The 19205-nt window shown below is 40.4% G+C and overlaps 1 protein-coding gene and 1 long non-coding RNA gene across 2 annotated transcripts in view; one reads left to right on the top strand and one right to left on the bottom strand.

Annotated features, from left to right (window-relative positions):
* LOC127142495 (uncharacterized) overlaps nt 1–19205 on the bottom strand; it is a 43709-nt gene that overhangs the window by 2320 nt on the left and 22184 nt on the right. The gene's annotated exons all lie outside the window — the stretch shown is intronic.
* LOC108885434 (complement C3-like) lies at nt 786–18120 on the top strand. The gene is given in 46 exon segments (XM_018679794.2): nt 786–946; nt 2046–2181; nt 2183–2245; nt 2448–2610; nt 3201–3295; nt 3630–3718; nt 3998–4080; nt 4205–4289; nt 4403–4505; nt 4628–4748; nt 5220–5335; nt 5570–5716; nt 5900–5999; nt 6133–6227; nt 6350–6541; nt 6676–6831; nt 7147–7276; nt 7514–7585; nt 7941–8138; nt 8252–8372; nt 8488–8576; nt 8733–8872; nt 9220–9432; nt 9820–9883; nt 9958–10047; nt 10189–10392; nt 10492–10567; nt 12277–12436; nt 12581–12634; nt 12636–12677; nt 12785–12856; nt 12858–12936; nt 13066–13151; nt 13827–13904; nt 13991–14146; nt 14274–14336; nt 14511–14592; nt 14710–14758; nt 15607–15697; nt 15838–15933; nt 16030–16147; nt 16238–16327; nt 16557–16649; nt 16733–16816; nt 17204–17348; nt 17441–18120. Coding segments are annotated over 46 exon segments (5016 nt in total). The 5' UTR covers nt 786–851; the 3' UTR covers nt 17583–18120.

Below are 19205 nucleotides of genomic sequence, written 5' to 3'. Positions count from 1 at the left end.
CTACACCTGTTAAAATCGTCGTTTGCTAACAACTGCTGGCTGTCTCTTGTCTATACTCACTAATAGTTACATTTGACAGTACTTGATTTATGTTTGTAGGCTACACTTGCTAGTCTGTTGCTGAGTCATTCACTTTGTACTTCAGTGCACTAGTCCTTAATACCTTCAGAGGTGACTAGTTGTTTTATCATATGGTGTCAGAATTACTTATATACTGGAGAACTGGGCTGTAAACACACCCATTCACTATGCCAGGTGATCCTCTGTATAGACACAGTTGGGTTAGGGGTGCCAGCCTACTCCAGGATTAACTTTCTGTTTGGTAGATTAAGACAGTTTTCCCCTTTTAGATTAAATTACCTCCAGACTTGGATTACTTTTCTGTTGTTTAATTGATTTGACCAGCAGGGCTCTTCCCTTTGTTGTATCGGCTTGTTTTGCAGTCTTTTCGTCTTTTCTTCCACCTGGTTGGTCATGTTACTTCCCTTTCCCTTAGCCAGCCAGGGTTATAACAATAGACTTATGTGACAATGGCAGGGGGTAGGTTCCAACCATCACTTTTTGGAAATTGAATATCAAACTTTATGTCTCAGTACATGAAACTTGGAAATTTAAGAACATCAGTGGTCCTCTGGTGCTAGCCTACAGTAGAACATGTCCAGGTATACACATTTTATTTTATAATAGTCCAATAACAACAACAAAAGCAATATGAAAGATGACAGTGGGATTCATCAGCTGCCTTGAATGAACCAGATGAGACTGGTGAGGAGATGTAAAGCTGCAGGAGGAGGGAGATAAGTGCTTAAAAGTGGAGTGCTGCAGAGCAGGAGTCTGCAGTAACAGCAGAGATGGGATCATGCAGGAGCATGTGTAGGATTCAGCTCTGCCTGTTAGCCTTGGGGGCTTTTTTCTCCTTGACTTCTCTGGCTGATCCATCTCCAATGTAAGTAGATCTGCTTTACTTTCACACATTGCTCCTTAAATGTCTGTTCAAAGAGGGATAGGTAGTGACAGAGTTTCTGGTTCTGCTTCCCAGCTGACATGAATGTGTTGTTTTGAGAGACTTCTTGTCACTGTAGAGTCACATCATTCATTTGTATTTACATTACTGTTATTGTCAGGAGCTTTTTACTCACTGGCCCACACTATCAAAGACTTATGACCCAAACTGAGCCAAGAAGGGCAAGAAAAACCTTAGGCAGAAAAAGATTTTTCAGCAGAGGTACAAACCAGGAATGTTTATACTGACCATGAGAGAAAAAACCTGACCTTACTACTGAGTATGCTCGAATGACGAGCAAAGTAAATAAACTTTACATTTTAGTGGGTGTTATCTCACTGACGTAATTCCCTGTACTTTTGTCTTTATTGTCTCATGCAATCAGACAGGGAAATTTGGTGGCAGTGATGTACTTGCTTTCTATGATTTTTAAATATGGCTAAAATGGCTTTTTACAAGTCATACCTACATAGTATACCAACATTTTACCTAATGTTTTGATAGTGTTTCAGGAAATTTACTAAAGCTGTGAAAAACTAACTGCATTTGCAATCATTTTGATAGTTACTGATAATGAGTGAAGAGTGAAGATTGAGTACCGGTATTAGTTTTACTCAGTTCCAATCGTCTGTGTCTTACATAATGTGAAGCTTCAGTCCAGTTTGCAATTTTTGTTACGTAAATGAAGGTACCTAAAAATGCTGCCAGTCAGTTGACCTGAATGTTGTTTTGAATTTGCACAGAGATTCATTACAGCTGCCACAGTAAACAGAGTCCAGAACAATGATGAAATGTTGCATTGATCTGATGTTGGATCATTATCAAGATAATCAATAGATCACTCATTGTGTGTAAAGTCCATGCTGGAGCAGAAGATGTAAACATTCAGAACAACTGTTGAAGCAAAACAAAAGCAGATCGGTCAATGTGTTTGCCATTGTTCCTCCATTCGTCAGTGATTTGTTACATACTAAATGGCAGTGTGGTTCTTTCTGTACAGTCACTACATTCTCTGTCTTCCTCTTTTCCCACTGCTCTGCAGGAAGGTGATGACTGCCCCCAACGTGTTGCGGATCGGAACACCAGAAAACATCTTTGTGGAGTGTCAAGACTGCACCAATGATAATGATTTCACAGTTGAAATCAATGTATTGAAGTATCCGACCAAATCCAGAAGGACTGGCATCCACATCTGTGAACCTTGGCTCAGCAAATAAATTCCAGGGCTTTGGACAAATCAATGTAATGAAAAAATACTGACATATATGTTACTCTTATTTAGTTTTGTTTGCTAAAATATACTGGTGACATTAGTACGTTAAGCCTCGTCTGAATGTATCACCTGACCACAAATGAGAGTAAACAAAAAGATTTTTAAATGTAGCATCATGTACCCCCGGCCTGCTTGCTATACACTGCTTGCGACTCTTCATACTGGTTTCAGATTCCCACTGGAGACTTCAGTAAGATCCCCAACATGAAACAGTATGTCTACCTGCAAGCTCGGTTCCCTGATATAGAACTGTTCAAAGTGGTCTTAGTGTCCTTCCAGTTCGGCTACATCTTCATCCAGACTGACAAGACCCTCTACACCCCCAACAGCAAAGGTGAGTCCAGTACTACATCAGTGAACCAGAACATCTGGTATTTAATTATTTCAAATTCAAAGAAAGGTGTGTACACCCTGCTTCAACCTTTAAAGGCTCAGTTATGCTCAACATTAGATACAGATATGGACGTAGCATTCTGAAAGCTTACAGATACAGATGAAATGAGGAGTACCACTGGAAATCATGGGGGCAGTCTCACCAATAGTTCAAGCGAGCAATTTTAAAAATTTCAGATCATTTTGTGAAATTTTGAGTTTTGTGGAAAGAAAGGAAATATCTGTCCACCTGCTTTTCATTCAGTGACCTCAGAGACCACTGCCATCTATACTGCCGCCTCCATTTTGCCTCTTTCTTAAGAAGTACACTATTACGACCTTGTTCACTGTCTCCACGTTTGTTGTAGTCAGAACCTTTTTCACAACCTTCTTGTTGATGTATTGCTCAACATCCCTTCCAATGTAAAGGGTTCATGGAAGTACATGAGCAATGACAATTACTTTGTTTGAAAGCGACTTAAATCTTTTCATGTATAAAGGACACATAAATGAGCCTTAAGGAAAGTAACAGCAGTAATGTCTTTATTTCAGTCCACTACAGGATATTTGGACTGACGCCCCGCATGAACCCCGTGGAGAGGGATAATGAAACCAGAACTGATGCTTCTATTGACATTGACATTGTGGTGTGTATTGTAGTTTATATTTCAAAGCACAGAATTGGGTCTAAAATGATAGGACTTCTTCATTGCTATGCCACTAGTATAGCTAAAAGCACAATCACTGAACATTGTTAGGTTTCATGTCCATTTGTACCACTCTAGTAATACCAGTAGAGAGATACACATGTCCCCCTTTAGATATTAAGCTCTCATCAAATAGCTAGTGTCAATCAAGAAACTGATCGGACTCACTGCTGTTAGACAGATGATAGATATTTAAGGCCTATTATATAGCATTAAATTAATGGATTGAATGAACTGGTAATGTTCACTGTCACTGAATTGTTCCTTATTTTAGACCCCTGAAGGCGTCATTTCACCACGTGGACCAGTCTCTCTGAAATTAGGGACCCACTCTGGAGATTACACACTTGGTAAAATTGTCAGGTGTGGATTTAATTTAATTTTAGTACTAAGCAGATTTTCCCTGTTTTAGATGAATGAGGACTTACAGTGTGTTCACACATATGGATACGAAGTAGTTTCTGGCTTCTCGTGAATCTGTAGTTCTACAAAGTGAAGGACAAATATAATAACAGCACATTTTTGACTAAAGAAGTAAGTTAATAAGTAATTAAGGAAAACTGGGAAATAAGAGAAGTGCCACTCATTTTACCAAAAATCTTAAATAAAATCCATATCCTGTGTGTGTGTGTGTGCGTACAGTACTGGACTGTGGAAAGTGGTGACCAGGTTCCACAGCAACCCACAGCTGAGCTACTCTGCAGAGTTTGAGGTCAAAGAATATGGTGAGCAAGATAAGAGAAGAGATTGTCTTCATATTAAACTGTTATTAAAAACCTATATAACTTTTATTTACTTTCATGCTTTACATGATGTGAGACACACAATAAAATGTTTTAAATTTTTTAGTGCTGCCGAGTTTTGAGGTTAAACTTGTTGCAAAGCCCTTCTTCTACGTGGACAGTCCAGACCTCATTGTCAGCATCAAAGCTACGTATGTGAAGGTTTTTGTTATGTGGCTTTAGAGACCAGGTTTAATTATTAGACTGATAAAGTAATTTTTTTTGTTTAATATGAAACAAACAAACCATTTACATGTGGTTTTAGGTATCTGTTTGGTAAAGGCGTAGATGGGTCAGCCTTCGGGGTATTTGGGATTGAGCATGAGGGTCAAAAGAAGAGCTTTCCCAGCTCTCTTCAGAGAGTGCCGGTCAGTAAATACATTTGCAATTATCAGTACTACACAAATCTGCCTGTCAATTTAGCAAAGTTCCTGCCAACTGCCTAGGTATAGGCTACTTTAAGATGTGTTTTTATATTATTCTACATCAGATTGTGAGAGGTGAGGGAGAGGTCACGCTGAAGAGAGAGCACATTACGGAGACCTTTCCAAACATCCTCGACCTGGTGGGGAGCAACATATTTGTAGCTGTCAGTGTGCTGACGGGAAGTGGTAAGAAAGATAGAAAGAGTGTGTGTGTGTGTGTGTGTGTGTGTGTGCGTGAGAGAGAGAGAGAGAGAGAGAGAGAGAGAGACCATCCTGATATAAACATACACACACACACACACACACACACACACACACACACATATACACACATATATATATTATAAATTTCACTTGATTTGAGTAACATATTTCCATGATGAAAACAACTTGACTGCACTACTTGTTATGGGTGAGACACTACTAAGTTGTAATTAAGTACATTTCTGTTCTTTGAGAGTTTTTAACATGTACTTTATGCATACTTGTAAAGTAATAACATGTAATTTTATATATAGCTTATATATATATATATCAAAGAGTAATTTGAGAATTAAAGTTTTACAGTAGGTATATTTCATTTAAGTAATTAGTTTGTGTATGCATATGTCTTCATGTGTGTTTGTCTGCATGTGCACACTGTATCTCTTTGTACAGGTAGTGAAATGACAGAGGCAGAGTTGAGAAATATCCAGATTGTCACGTCACCTTACACCATCCACTTCAAGCACACGCCCAAATATTTTAAACCAGGAATGTCCTTTGATATCACGGTAATGTACACATTGATATGTATGATTTAAAAGTTGGGTTAAATTGCTTAAAATACATAAATTGTCACTTTTGAAATTCACCAATAATTGTCTTTTCTTCAGTGCCACAGATTATTTGATTGATGCATGCCATTTTTGTCAAGTAATATAATTGTCATTATTATTGTCCTTTCATCAGAGAGTTAGAGGGTTTTTTTTGACTGTTTGTCAAACTGTGTGCGTCTTGGCTCACAGGTTGAAGTTGTGAAACCTGATGGCAGTCCAGCACAAGGCATTACAGTGGTTCTGAATTCAGACGAGGTGCAGGGCCTCACGGCAGCCAATGGGTTAGCAAGGCTTTCCATCAATACAGTGGAAAGTTCTAACCCACTGACAATCACAGTAAGTGTTGATAATGGGTAAAATTTCGTCATTTATTTATTAAGATTATGTGTTAAAGTAAATATGTGAATATTGAACTGCTGTGCCTCATTTTACTACAACACAATTAAATAGATGGCAAATTGTTGTGTACGTCACTTTATGTAACTGTGTGTATATCCTTGCCTGTGTCTTTAATTGTAGGCAAAGACTAATGATCCAAATATTTCACCTGAAAGGCAAGCGTCAGCCAGCATGACAGCTTTGCCATATAACACTGGCAGCAACAGTTACATCCACATAGGTAAATACTTACATTGCATTACGTACATATTGGAGAGATGGTGATGGTGGAGGTAGTGGCAGTGTTGTCAAACTTCCATACAAGATGAAGAAGTTTAGCATGAACTTTGCTCATTTGAATGTTGTTACTGCAGGGGTGGATGCAGCTCAAGTAGAATTAGGAGACAACCTTAAGATCAACCTCAACCTCCAGAGGCAGGAAGAGGGACAAAATGAGATCACATACCTGGTGAGAGATCATTTGCACCTGTGTATGTGTCTTGGAGTGTTTGCGTTGCTTACCATAACCTGTGTAGTACTGTATGCATGCATATCAGATAAGTACCGATGTTGGAATCTGTGTTTCCCAAGATCCTGAGCAGAGGTCAACTGGTCAAACATGGCCGTTACAGGACAAGAAGCCAAGTACTGATATCCATGATAATTCCCATCACCAAAGAAATGCTGCCATCGTTCCGCATCATCGCCTACTACCATACAACTGGCAATGAAGTGGTATCAGACTCTGTTTGGGTGGATGTCAAGGACTCTTGCATGGGCTCGGTGAGACACACAACACTGATGTAGCAGAGTCTAAGTGGGCAAAGAATACACTCACACACAAACCGAGAAAGTTATCTGAATTTTTCACATACAGTTGTTTTAACAAATACAAATCTGCATGTTTCCTTCTTAAGCTGAAGTTAGAATCAACAAGAAGTGATGCCTCCTATGAGCCTCGCAAGATGTTTGGTCTGAAGGTCACTGGAGATCCAGAAGCCACAGTGGGACTGGTGGCAGTTGACAAAGGTGTCTTTGTCCTGAACAACAAGCACCGCCTCACCCTGAAAAAGGCAAATTCTTTATTCTGTCCCGAGCTTTGAAAATACTTGAAAGGGATTTAATTTAAAAAGCTTATATATTTCCTCTTACATATTTCTAACACACAGCGTGTGAAAGTTTGTCTTCCTGTGACTTTGAATAATGCCAGGAATAAGACTGTGCCACAGCAGATACATTGCATAAGTAAATGTTTCAAATGTCATTATACATGCATATGCACCAGTGGCACCATACATACAAAGCCAGCCATCGGCCTTAACCATTGGGAGCAATTTTGGATTGTTCAAGACCCTAAGCCTCGTCTGTTTGTATTACTTCATGCTCAGATATGGGACACTGTCGAGAAATACGACACAGGCTGCACACCAGGTGGAGGGAAGAACGGCATAAGTGTGTTCTACGATGCCGGGCTGTTGTTTGAATCCAACACAGCTTCTGGGACTGCCTACAGACAAGGTTTACACTCTTACTGTTTTCCTCCTCCTACTAACCTTTTTCCTGAAAATCCTAATCTGGGCAAACATCTGAGAAAACATTTTTTTTTTTTTCTGTGTTGGCTTCAGCAGTCAACCATGGTGACAACAAATGCACACATACTCTGTCCATGAGAGAGCTAGAGTATCACTCATATCTCAAGTCTAGGTCTAACCTTGTTGAGCTCTGTTGAAGACCTAGTCTGTGTTGTGTTTCCAGAATTTAAATGTCCGGTGCCCACCAGGAAGAAACGAGCCGCCACCACCATGATGAACGTCACAACCAGCTTACGTAAGAACCACACATGCAATCATATTAAGTTTCTCCTTCTGTCTGTGGTTGGAATCTTGTGTGGTTGACTTTTATAGTACTCGGCTTCACCACGTTATGTCTTTCCATAAGGATAGAAATAGATGAAACTCTTTACTTTATACTTAATTTACTCAATATGTTAATGTTTGTTTGTACCAACACTTTTATTGCATGTCTGTTGATACTGGGGAGAGGGTTTCCTGCTATCGTTGAGTCTTTCCTTATTTGAATCAAGTATCTAAGGATGAAAGACACATAAATAGAACTGACTTGACTTATTAGAAAGTTCACCCTTCTTCTCATCATCCACACTTTCTCTCATTTGTCTCTCAAGTGAGTCAGTATACAGATGAACTACAACGTGACTGTTGTATAGATGGAATGAGGGACACTCCAGTTTCATACACTTGTGAGATACGCAGTGAGTACATCTCAGACGGCGCAGCCTGTGTCGAAGCCTTCCTGCACTGCTGCAAGGAGATGGAAAGCCAGCGGGCTGAGAGGAAGGAGGAAAACCTTCAACTTGCTCGCAGTAAGAGATGGGAACGAGTGATGGGGGGAAAAGGCTGGGGTGGTTTTCTGTGGTCGTACTGGTAGTTATTAAGTAATCGAAATGGTAACCTTTTTAATGGCACTTTCCTGTAGGCGAGGACGATGACAACAGTTACATGGACAGCAATGAAATTACTTCTCGCACCAAGTTCCCTGAGAGTTGGCTGTGGTCAGACATCACACTGCCTGCTTGCCCGCGTCAAACACCCAACTGGTGAGGCATCTGAAACATACACACAAAAAGTACACTGTTAACTTCACATATTACACCACTAGAATTCAAAGCTTCTCTGTTCCTCTGTAAATCTTAACACTTATTTTTGTTTCAGTGATTCCACATCACTTGTGAAAAATGTTCCTTTGCAAGACTCAATCACAACCTGGCAGTTCACTGGCATCAGTCTGTCAAGAACCCACGGTGAGGACTCAGTAACTGTCTTCTGTTTTAGTTGTACCTGTCTAACACAGGTGCATCCTACATTGTACTATCTCTCTATTTAAATTGGTGTGTCCCTCTCCCAGCTAACCCCTTTTTCCTTTGCTGTGTTTTATGGTTTTGCTGTTTGTTTTTAAGGTATCTGTGTGGCTGATCCATTAGAGGTAATTGTCCGGAAAGACTTCTTCATTGATATTAGACTGCCATACTCTGTTGTCCGTGGAGAGCAGGTGGAAATAAAAGCAGTTCTCCACAACTTCAGAGATGACCCTGCCACTGTAAGTCTACATCAATCAAGTGAGCCATATTTTGTTGGTGTGGCCCAATCCAGGGCAAAATGACAGAAATTATTAGACTATTATACAATACGAGTATATGGCTAATAAGAGAATGGATACAAAAAATGTAAGACTTTTTAAGTATGTTAGTTACTATTTTCTAAACTTTTCCATAGATTTGTTAATGTAATCGGTACCAGAACTGGATTTTAAGCAGGAATAACATTATTTTATAGGCAGTCACAATGAGTACCTGAAATTGTCAGAATTTGATGAGCTCTTTGGCAGGTGTTCATCTCTTCTACACATGCCTCAGTCTCTTTCTTCAACTTTGTCTTGTTTTCAAGGTGCGTGTGGATCTGGCTGAGACAGAGCATGTGTGCAGTGCAGCTTCTAAAAAGTCAAAGTATCGTGAGGAGGTCAGAGTTGGGCCGCAAACAACACGATTTGTGCCCTTTGTCATTATTCCCACAAAGGAGGGAACACACCGCATTGGGGTCAAAGCATCTGTTAAAGACTCAGAGCTCAATGATGGGATTGTAAAGGAACTGCACGTGGTGGTAAGAGACACAGACTCTGTGGTGGGTTTAAAGGGTTTTTTTCTGTCTGTCACAGCTGCATAATGATGTATGAAAGCCACTGTTCACATCAAATATCTGCAGTCATGTGAAGGCAGCAACACAGACATTTTGATAAATGTGCAGCCTTTGAGTGGTGCCATGTCAGAACACGGTGCCATTAGACACAACTGTCCACTCTGTTTATCTTATTTAAATCACAACACCTGGCTGCTACAAAACACCAACCAAACCAGCGATGTGACTGGTTGAGTACATGTATTTATTAATCACCTATACAGTCTATAGTCCACTTCACCCTGCCATTTTGCACTCTACTTGAAACATAGTTGTAATTGCTGATGTTTGTTCTACCTGTTGTTCTTCCAGCCTGAAGGTTTACTGATTAAATTGCCTCAGATTGTAACTCTGGACCCTGCAAATAAAGGTGTAGGTGAGTTTAAAGTTCCTTTATCTGTTTATTGTTTAAGAATTACCTAAAACTTTGGAACTCTTCCTGCCTTTTAGGTGGTAAACAGGTGGAAATCATCAACAGTGGAATTCCTAAGAAAGATTTTCTTCCAAACACACCTACAAGCACACAGATTTCTGTGACAGGTGAGAAATGTTATGACATGGTACATGGTACAGTGTCTGTAGCATTACCTCTGCATTAGTCGTTACTGTTGCAAGAGACGCATGTTCTTCCTCGTGATCAGTGGCAAATTATTACCTCACTGGCTGTGGGAATGTTTGCAGGAAAAGTGCAAACGGATGTGTTGAAGAATGTCATCAGTGGAACACCAATGGGTAATCTGATCTACCAGCCCTCTGGGTGTGGAGAGGAGAACATGATCCACATGACGCTGCCTGTCATTGCAGTTACATATCTGGACAAATCTAACATGTGGGATCCTGTGAGCATTGATAGACGTGACAAAGCCCTTCAACACATCCTCACCGGTGGGCTCACACAAATGCATTTATCAGCACTGACAGCAGACATTTTTGTGTCCTTGTCTGTAGAATATGAAGCTCACTATTCAGGTTTGTTTTATTCAGGTTACCATAATCAGGTTACCCATCGTAAAAAGGATGGGTCTTTTGCTGCATGTTTGGACCACCGAGGCAGCACCTGGTAAGGCCTGCCAACACTCATACATACATTTGAAACCAGAAGTTTACATACACTATAAAAAGACACATAACTTTTTTTCCCCCTCACTGTCTGACATTAAATCAGACTAAACTTCTGTTGTAGGTCAGTTAGGATTACCAAAATTATTAATATTTGCTAAATGACAGAATAATGAGAGAGAGAATTTTTTTTATTACTTTCTTCAAAGTCAGAAGTTTACATACATTTCCTTAGTATTTGGTAGCATTGCCTTTAAACTGTATGCCTTAAGTCAAACTTTTTGGGTATCCTTCCACAAGTTTCTCACAATAGTTTGCTGGAATTTTGGTCCATTCCTCCTGACAGAACTGGTGTAACTGAGTCAGGTTTGTAGGCCACCTTGTTCGCACACACCTTTTCAGCTCTGTCCACAGATTTTCCATGGGATTGAGATCAGGGCTTTGTGATGGCCACTCCAAAACATTGACTTTGTTGTCCTTAAGCCACTGATATCTTTGTTATGAAGCGCCTAGCGCTGAAAAAGGGAGGACTCAAGGGTGCGGATTCACCAGGGCGGTTTATTGTCCACAGAAAACAAAGGGCCAAAAGGGCTGGGGAAGAACACAAAGAGGCCGCCAAAAGAGCTGTGGTTCTGGCAGGGTCTGGGTCCGTGACCAGAGCGGGGTCTGGGGAATGGCGCAGGTAGAAGGCAGGTGAGGGAGGCCGGGAGGACGGGCTGGAGCTCGAGAGCCAGGACGACCAGGGGCAACTGGAGGAACGCCACAGGAGAGACCACGTGAGCGACCTGGAGCACAGGGAGAGCACACAGGAGAGACAGGGCGAGGAAACAGCCAGGGACCCAAGGGAGGCATCAGCGGTGTGGAAACACACTGGGATGGGACGAGGACCGCCTGGAACCGCCTGGAACTTCTGGCAGGATAAGGGGTGCACTGCTATGAAGAACTGGCGAGGAAGGGAAAACAGAGGGCAGGTTAAATAGGGAGAGTGATGAGGGGAAAGTGGAGACAGGTGTGGAAGGCTGCGCAGGTGTGGTCTGGTCGTCGCTACACAGAGAACTCAACCTCCGGCTCCAGCCTCCCAGCCTGCAGGCAAACGAGAAAAGAACACAAAACAGAAAATAATCCCTGAACCCACCCCGATGCGGCCCCAGCTGCCGCATCATGACAATCTTGGCTGATTTCTTTTGATTTTCCCATGATGTCACACAAGAAAGCAGTATGTTTGAGGTGTGCCTTAAAATAGATCCACAGGTGTGCCTCCACTTAACTCAAATGTTGTCAATTAACCTATCAGAAGCTTCCAAAGCCATGACATCATCATCTGGGCTTTCCCAAATTGTTTAAAGGCATAGTAACCTTAGTGTATGTAAACGTCTGACTTTGAAGAAGAAAATTCTCTAAAAAACTCTCTCTCATTATTCTGTCATTTAGAAAATATCAATAATTTTGGTAATCCTAACTGACCTACAACATAAGTTTAGTCTGATTTAAGACAGTGAGAAAAAAAAAGTTATGTGTATTTTTATACAGTGTATGTAAATTTCTGGTTTCAACTGTAGAAATTTAATATTTTTAAGTGCAGATAAATGAAACAAAGGTAGGGCCACGTTTTCACATTCTCTTTAACACAGATTCTGACTGTGTGTGAGGATGGGTGTATCTAGTGCAAATAAATGAAACTAAACAAGTACATCCTCTCCTCTCTCTAAGGTTGACAGCCTATGTTGTCAAGGTGTTTGCCATGGCCAGACAGCTAGTAGCAGTGCAAAGCAAAGAGATCTGTGACGCTGTCAAGTTTCTGATTCTCAGAGCGCAGCAGTCTGACGGCTCGTTTAGAGAAGTTGGAAGGTTGTCCCACGGAGAGATGACTGTGCGTGTACTGATTTCATTAACATCAATTCTTGATGCTAAACAAAACTGTATCAAAAAGAAAACCATTACATGTCACCTAAATAAAAAGGTGATGGTAGTAATTATAATGATGGTACTGACATGTATGTGTGTGCATATGTAGGGTGATGTGCGTGGCACAGATTCAGATGCATCCATGACAGCCTTCTGCCTCATTCGCCATGCAGGAGTCACGCACAATATGTGAGGCCACTGTTAATGTGAGTACCTCACCCATTTTACTACCTGGTAGACAGTAAAAGCTATTTATCTGTTCTCCCATTATTCTCCTTCCTCCTCTCATCTTTCATCTTTTCATTCTGTCCAGAGTCTTCCAGGCAGTATAGACAAAGCAAGTGCCTACCTGGAGAAGCGTCTGCTCAGCCTAATCAACCCTTACAGCTATTGCCATGACATCATACGCCCTGGCCAATGAAAACAAACTGAACCAGGACGTCCTCTTCCAGTTTGCTTCCCCAGGTTTCTTCAAAACAGTTCATCAGTTTGATGAGTCTTACCATTACATATTTGTTAGTCAACTTCAGCATATATCCTGGCTTGTCACAAGTACAATATTGTGATACAAAAATGTGTCCGGCTTTTCCCTAGACTTGTCCCACTGGCCTGTACCTAAAGGACGTGTTTACACGCTGGAGGCCACAGCTTATGCTCTTCTGGCTCTGGTCAAGGCCAAGGTGAGCCACATCCCACTGTATCTATGTAAAACAACAACAACAACAAAAACACTGTAGAGTTATCATCCATGGTACCACACTGTGGCAACTGGGGTTACAGGAACTCAGGGGATTGGATGGCCCCAAACTGCAGATGCCAGAGGCAGTCTTAATGAAGCTATTGTGAGTAATTTATTAAACAAAGTCAAACAACGACTTACGAGAAGGTTAGGCTGTCGTGGGTCAAAAACCGCAAAGGCAGTCTAAAATAGGCAAACACATCCAGAGAGGAGCTGGCAGTAATCCAAAACCCAACAAAACAAACTAAATGTCAAAATGCAGCTAAAAATGAGGGACAAAGACAAGAAGCACATAATTTAAGTCATTTCAAAAATAAAACAGGAAATAACTACACAGAGTCCAGGAGGGAGGTCACATAGAGGAGCACAAAGAAGACGAGAGTTGGTGACGACATTTGAAGGCATTTTCCTGACTGCAAAGCCTCTGAGCCTCTACATTTTCCAGTAATAGCATCAGAGTCAACAGCCATAACAAAATGTCTATTTTGGGGTCTTTCCCCTGTCTTTTCCCCTCATTTCCTGTCTCTCTCCTCTGAGGCTGAAAATGCCCCAAAAATAAATTTTAAAATATGCTCTCTAGTTTCTCTATTGTAACCATTGCTTTCTCTTAATAAAGACTTTCAAAGAAGCTGACCCTATTGTGAGATGGTTCAACAAACAGCAGAGAGTGAATGGAGGCTATGGCTCAACTCAGGTAACACAGGACTCTCATTATCTCTAGCTTTTTTTCCCTGTTTGTAGGTAATCTGGACTCAAACCATTAATCATTTCTCTCTCCAGGCTACCATGATAGTGTACCAGGCTGTAGCAGAGTACTGGGCCAGTGCTAAAGACCCAGAGTATGACCTGAATGTGGACATCTTGTTGCCGGGCAGGTCAAAGCCTGATAAGTACAACATCAACAGCAATAACCACTTTGCTACGAGAACATCTAAAGTGAGAACACACACCCATAAACTCACAGCTCATTAATATCATCATTCTTGTTACTTTCTGTATGTTTGTTTCTGCTGCTGATCCGTGTGTGTGTGTGTGTGCATGTGCATATTTTAAATCCTCACAGATCAACGATATAAACCAGGATGTGAAAGTGACTGCCACAGGAGCAGGAGAAGCAACAGTGACAGTAAGGAAAACTTTTTGTTGCATGTGTCCTTTTGAATCCCAGATGAGACCAAAGCCATGTTTTAACCTTGAAGGCAGAGAGGCTGTGTGGACAGTTATTAATATTACTATTAAAAGAGATGCCTTAATATCACAGCATATGAAATATTAAGAACTACTTTTTTCTGTGTGACAGATTGTGTCACTGTACTACGCTCTGCCTATAGAGAAGGAGAGCGACTGTCAGAAGTTTAACCTGTCAGTACAGCTCCTCCCAGGTAATTTGCCCTCTGTCAGTTTATCTACTTCTCTTTATTTGTTGGTTGTCATCTTAACTGTTTGTTTGCCTGTTTATTTCCTTGATCTTATGCTCATCTGATGTCTTGCTCCTGCAGAGAAAATGGATGAGGAGGAGAAGATATACAGGCTGAAAATAGAGGTTTTGTAAGTACACTGAATACATACCAGCAAACATCACAGTAAAATGGCTTTGTAACCAGATCTACCCTCCACCCCAGCCCCACCCATTTCACTTCTCCACGGTTTCTGATTTTTAATTTCATTTCCCCTGTTCTCTTTTAAGTGTCTGTTTTTTTAAACGGCCAGCCATCCACGTCCCTGATTTCCTCATTACCCACCCCCAATTTCATTTCCTAAGTCTTGACATAAAATAGACATCAAATGCTACAACAGCTTTGTGGATATTTGAACATATCAGTAACAGTCTGGTTAAATTTCCATTTTTCTGAGTAAATAGCGCCAAATCACAACAAAAATCATCTCAAGGCACTTTTCATACAGAGCAGGTCTAGACCATAAAAAAAAGGTAAAGTGATACCAATAATACAGTAGTAGTAATGATATTAGTGATAATTAAAGTAGTAATTGCAAAAGTAGCAATAATACTAGAAGCAGTACTAGTAATTGCTAATTATAACAGCAGGTGTTGAGTGGAGTTGTAGGAGCAGCAGGAGACTTGTCATCACAGACCAGACTCTACAGCTCCAGAGAGGGCCAGAAGAGGAGAGAGAGACAGAGGAGCACAATGCAAGGGGAAAGGGAAGATATTGAGTTAGTAACATGTAAGCTGGAGAAAACAGTTGACAAAACAGTCTCACCACAGGGTCAGTTTCATAAAAAGGGATTGTAGAGAGGTAAAATATTTGCTTTATAGCAGTTTATAGCCACTTTATATACAGCTCATTGCTTTATGTTTTTTAATATTTTTGATAAGGGGCTTTTCTTACTAATTTCTTTACTCACTTTAATTATTCTGTTCATTGTCTGTACAGGTATAAGGACACAGAGCATGATGCAACCATGACAGTCTTGGATATTGGCCTGCTAACAGGCTTCTCCGTGAACACAAAGGACCTAGACTTAGTAGGCCCAAGTCTTACACACATCCACGCACAAAGAGCTGTCACTGTCACAAGTGAACATAAATATACAAACACTATGGTGTGCGTGTGTGTGTATGTTTGTGTGTTTGTGTGTGTGTGTGTGTATATATATATATGTAGTTGTCTAAAGGACGAGCCCGCACCATTGCAAAATACAAGATGAACACCAAGCCAGTCGAGTCAGAGAGAAGCTCTCTGATCATCTACCTGGACAAGGTAAGACGTCAGTCTTTCTTCTCTCTTTCCCTTTCTCTCTCTGCCTTGTTCTCTGTGTTTATTTCTATCTCACCTTTGTTTTACATTTATCCACAGGTTTCTCACACACGACCAGAGGAGATCACATTCAGGATCCATCAGAAGCTGAAAGTGGGCGTTTTGCAACCAGCAGCTGTGTCTGTCTATGAGTACAATAATAATCCATTCAGTAACAGTGAGTGTCAAAGACACCTTTCAACATACTGCCTCCGTCTCTGACACACAGACACATAAATCTGGAACATATCTTTTTCTCCTGTTGCAGAAACACATTGTGTGAAATTCTACCATCCAGAGAGGAGAGGTGGACAGCTACTGAGGCTCTGTAGAAATGATGAATGCATATGCGCTGAAGGTAAACAGGATGATGTCTCTCTGAAGATGCAATTGATTGTAACATAATAATTGGGACTTCCTGTCAGAGGCAACAAGCACCTGCAGGACCCTGTATAGTAAGAGCAGCAGTCACTAACATACTTAAAATGTGACTTCAACACTGCTGCAGTCACCCATCAACCTATACACACACATACACACACATGCACAGCTGTTTATTTAACTGGGTCTTTTCTGTATGTTTCCAGAGAACTGCAGTAAGCAGAAGAAGGGCAAAGTCAACGATGCTGATCGCACAGCTAAGGCTTGTGAGACTACAGCGAGGAGCAAAATAGATTTTGGTAAGAGTCTGTTTTGTGTGAGTAAGAGTTAGAGAGAATAAGTAAGCAAGTGAACTAAGAATCTGCAATGTATCTGTCTTCAGTGTACAAAGTTGGTGTGGACGAATTTACAGACGGTTTGTCCACTGACATTTACACAGCACGGGTACTGGATGTCATCAAAGAAGGTGGGATTATTTCCTTTAAACCTGGAAGTGTTTGAACTGCTGCCCAGTGATGTTACTGGAAATTTGTGAGAATTTCTAAGTAATGTTTCTAAGTAATGTTTCTAAACTCTTTTGAACATCTGTCATTTATATTTCTACTCACCAAAGTAGTTACTGAGATCTTGAAATATAGCAGCATTGCTAAACATAGGTCCAGTAGTTCAAGAAAGACAAGCAGTCAGACTATAGGTCAATGCTGAACCAGGAAGTCTGTCTCTAAAACTCAGTAATTATTAAGCACTCATGACTGAAAGAAATGATGGTCGGACCTACAAAAAAAATAGTTTGTAATAGACCACAGTTTTTCTTTATGTATCTTCTCTCTCATCTGCTATATTTTATTTACAGGAACTTCTGATGTGGGTCCTCAGGGTAAACTCCGTACATTCCTCAGTTTTCCACACTGCAGGGAGGCTTTAGATCTGAGGAAAGGCAAAAACTACCTTATCATGGGCGCATCTAAAGATATCCACAAAGATGACCAGGGTCAATTGTAAGTTTGTTGTGTTTCTATCTTCATTCCCCTCTAACATTGTGAGCATTTCAAGATTTTTAACTGTTTCCCTGCTTTCTCTTCTAAATCAGGCATACGTATGTGCTCGGTGAGAGAACCTGGATCGAGTACTGGCCCACAGAAGCAGAGTGTAAAACTAAGGAACACAGTGCTACCTGTACAGGCATTAATGGGATGGTCGAGCACTACAGGGTCAATGGATGTTCACAGTAATGAAACTGAAGGAAATAAGATGTAATTTTTTAATTGTTTTATTTTGCATTGTTCTTCAACACTATAGATCACAGTCTAAGGCTACATATGGGGTATCAATGAAATACTGAAAGGGTACTATTCTGTAAAATTACTGGACATAGTATTAGTAACTGAACAGGGTTTAAAGAAAGGGTGAGGAGCATGAAATCTGTGACATCTGAGTGACATCCTTGTGAAGCAATTCAGTGAAAAGATCCACCATTTTAGCATTGCAATCTCAACGGGAAAAATTAGGATCTAAACTGATTTAGCGATGCTGTTTTTTTTTTCACTACATGCTTCTTCCATGTCAAAACCTTGCTTGTAGTAACACTTAAAAGATTAACGTCATTTTAAAAGACACCATAAGAGACAGACACTAATTTCCATGGTGATCAACAGCTCTGGTGCATGCTCCATTTGGATTTTAGTAGATCAGCCCCTTAATATACTACATTTCCATAAATTCCTGTCTCAAATATTTTTCATGAATTTAATAAATGCTGTATCACACACACTTGTTGTCACTTTTTATGTTGTTACAATCATCCTGACACTGGCACCTGACAGTTAAACCTGACTCCCTTCTATAGCCTTCTGAAAATCTCTGACATAGCAACTTGAGGATGTGTTAAAATGTGAGTCAAAACGTGATAGAGAGGCGTTAAGAGTGGTGATAATACTTTTGAAGGAAAGGCATCTGTGTGAAGTTAGAAAATAAAGGTCCAACATGTTAGTTAGCTGTTTAGCTGTGTAGTACTGCTTAGTTTTTATTTATCATATTACCAAAACAGATATTTTAAGTGTATAATGCTCCAGAAACTGGTGGTGATAGACTGCAGGTTGAAATGTTGTTCCGCCTGCATCACAGGAAGCAATTGTGCAAAGTAGCATTACATCTCCTGACACAAACTAAAGTGAAAGTATTACAAGTGTTTATGTGTCATTATGTGTGTCTTCATTACATTAATAAACATTACATCATAATACATTATATAATACATTATTAAATACTTCATCAGGGCAGAGCATGTTCTGTGCTGTAACTGTTCAGGTCCAATCCCCAGGGTTCCTAGCACCAGTTGTAACCATCGGTGTGTCGGGTATATATAGTCATATGGTCACTACAGGCCAGAGATGAACTTAATGAAATTCTGTAACTTATTATACAAAATCAAACAAAGGTTTATGGGAAGGCGAAGCAGTTACGTGCCAGAAGCAGCAAAGGCACTGTGAAAAAAGTAAACAAACAGAGAGACGCTGGCAGTAATCCAAAATCTAAAATCAAACAAAACGGCAAAATGTCCAAATGTAGCAATGTTTAGGTGGGTGGTATGTGTCAAGTAATAATCCAGATTAATTTTTTAATGTTTCCCAGCAACATTGAACTGTAATGAGATAATCAATGTTATTAACTCAGTCAGTGCTTTTAATGTGGCTGATCTGTGTATTTTTGTTCAGTTTTCAGGCACAGCAATGTCACAGTTTTTGATGACCCAATGTACCCCTGCTGACCCATGATATATTTTGGGGACTATTCACTGTTTTAAAAGATGAGTTAAATGACAAGTATTAGTAACATTTCTAGGTATATGGTATGCA

This window comes from Lates calcarifer, linkage group LG5 (genome assembly GCF_001640805.2).
Source record: "Lates calcarifer isolate ASB-BC8 linkage group LG5, TLL_Latcal_v3, whole genome shotgun sequence".
NCBI lineage: Eukaryota > Metazoa > Chordata > Actinopteri > Centropomidae > Lates > Lates calcarifer.
Note: the sequence above shows the minus strand (reverse complement) of the source record. Positions and strands in the feature narration are given on the sequence as shown.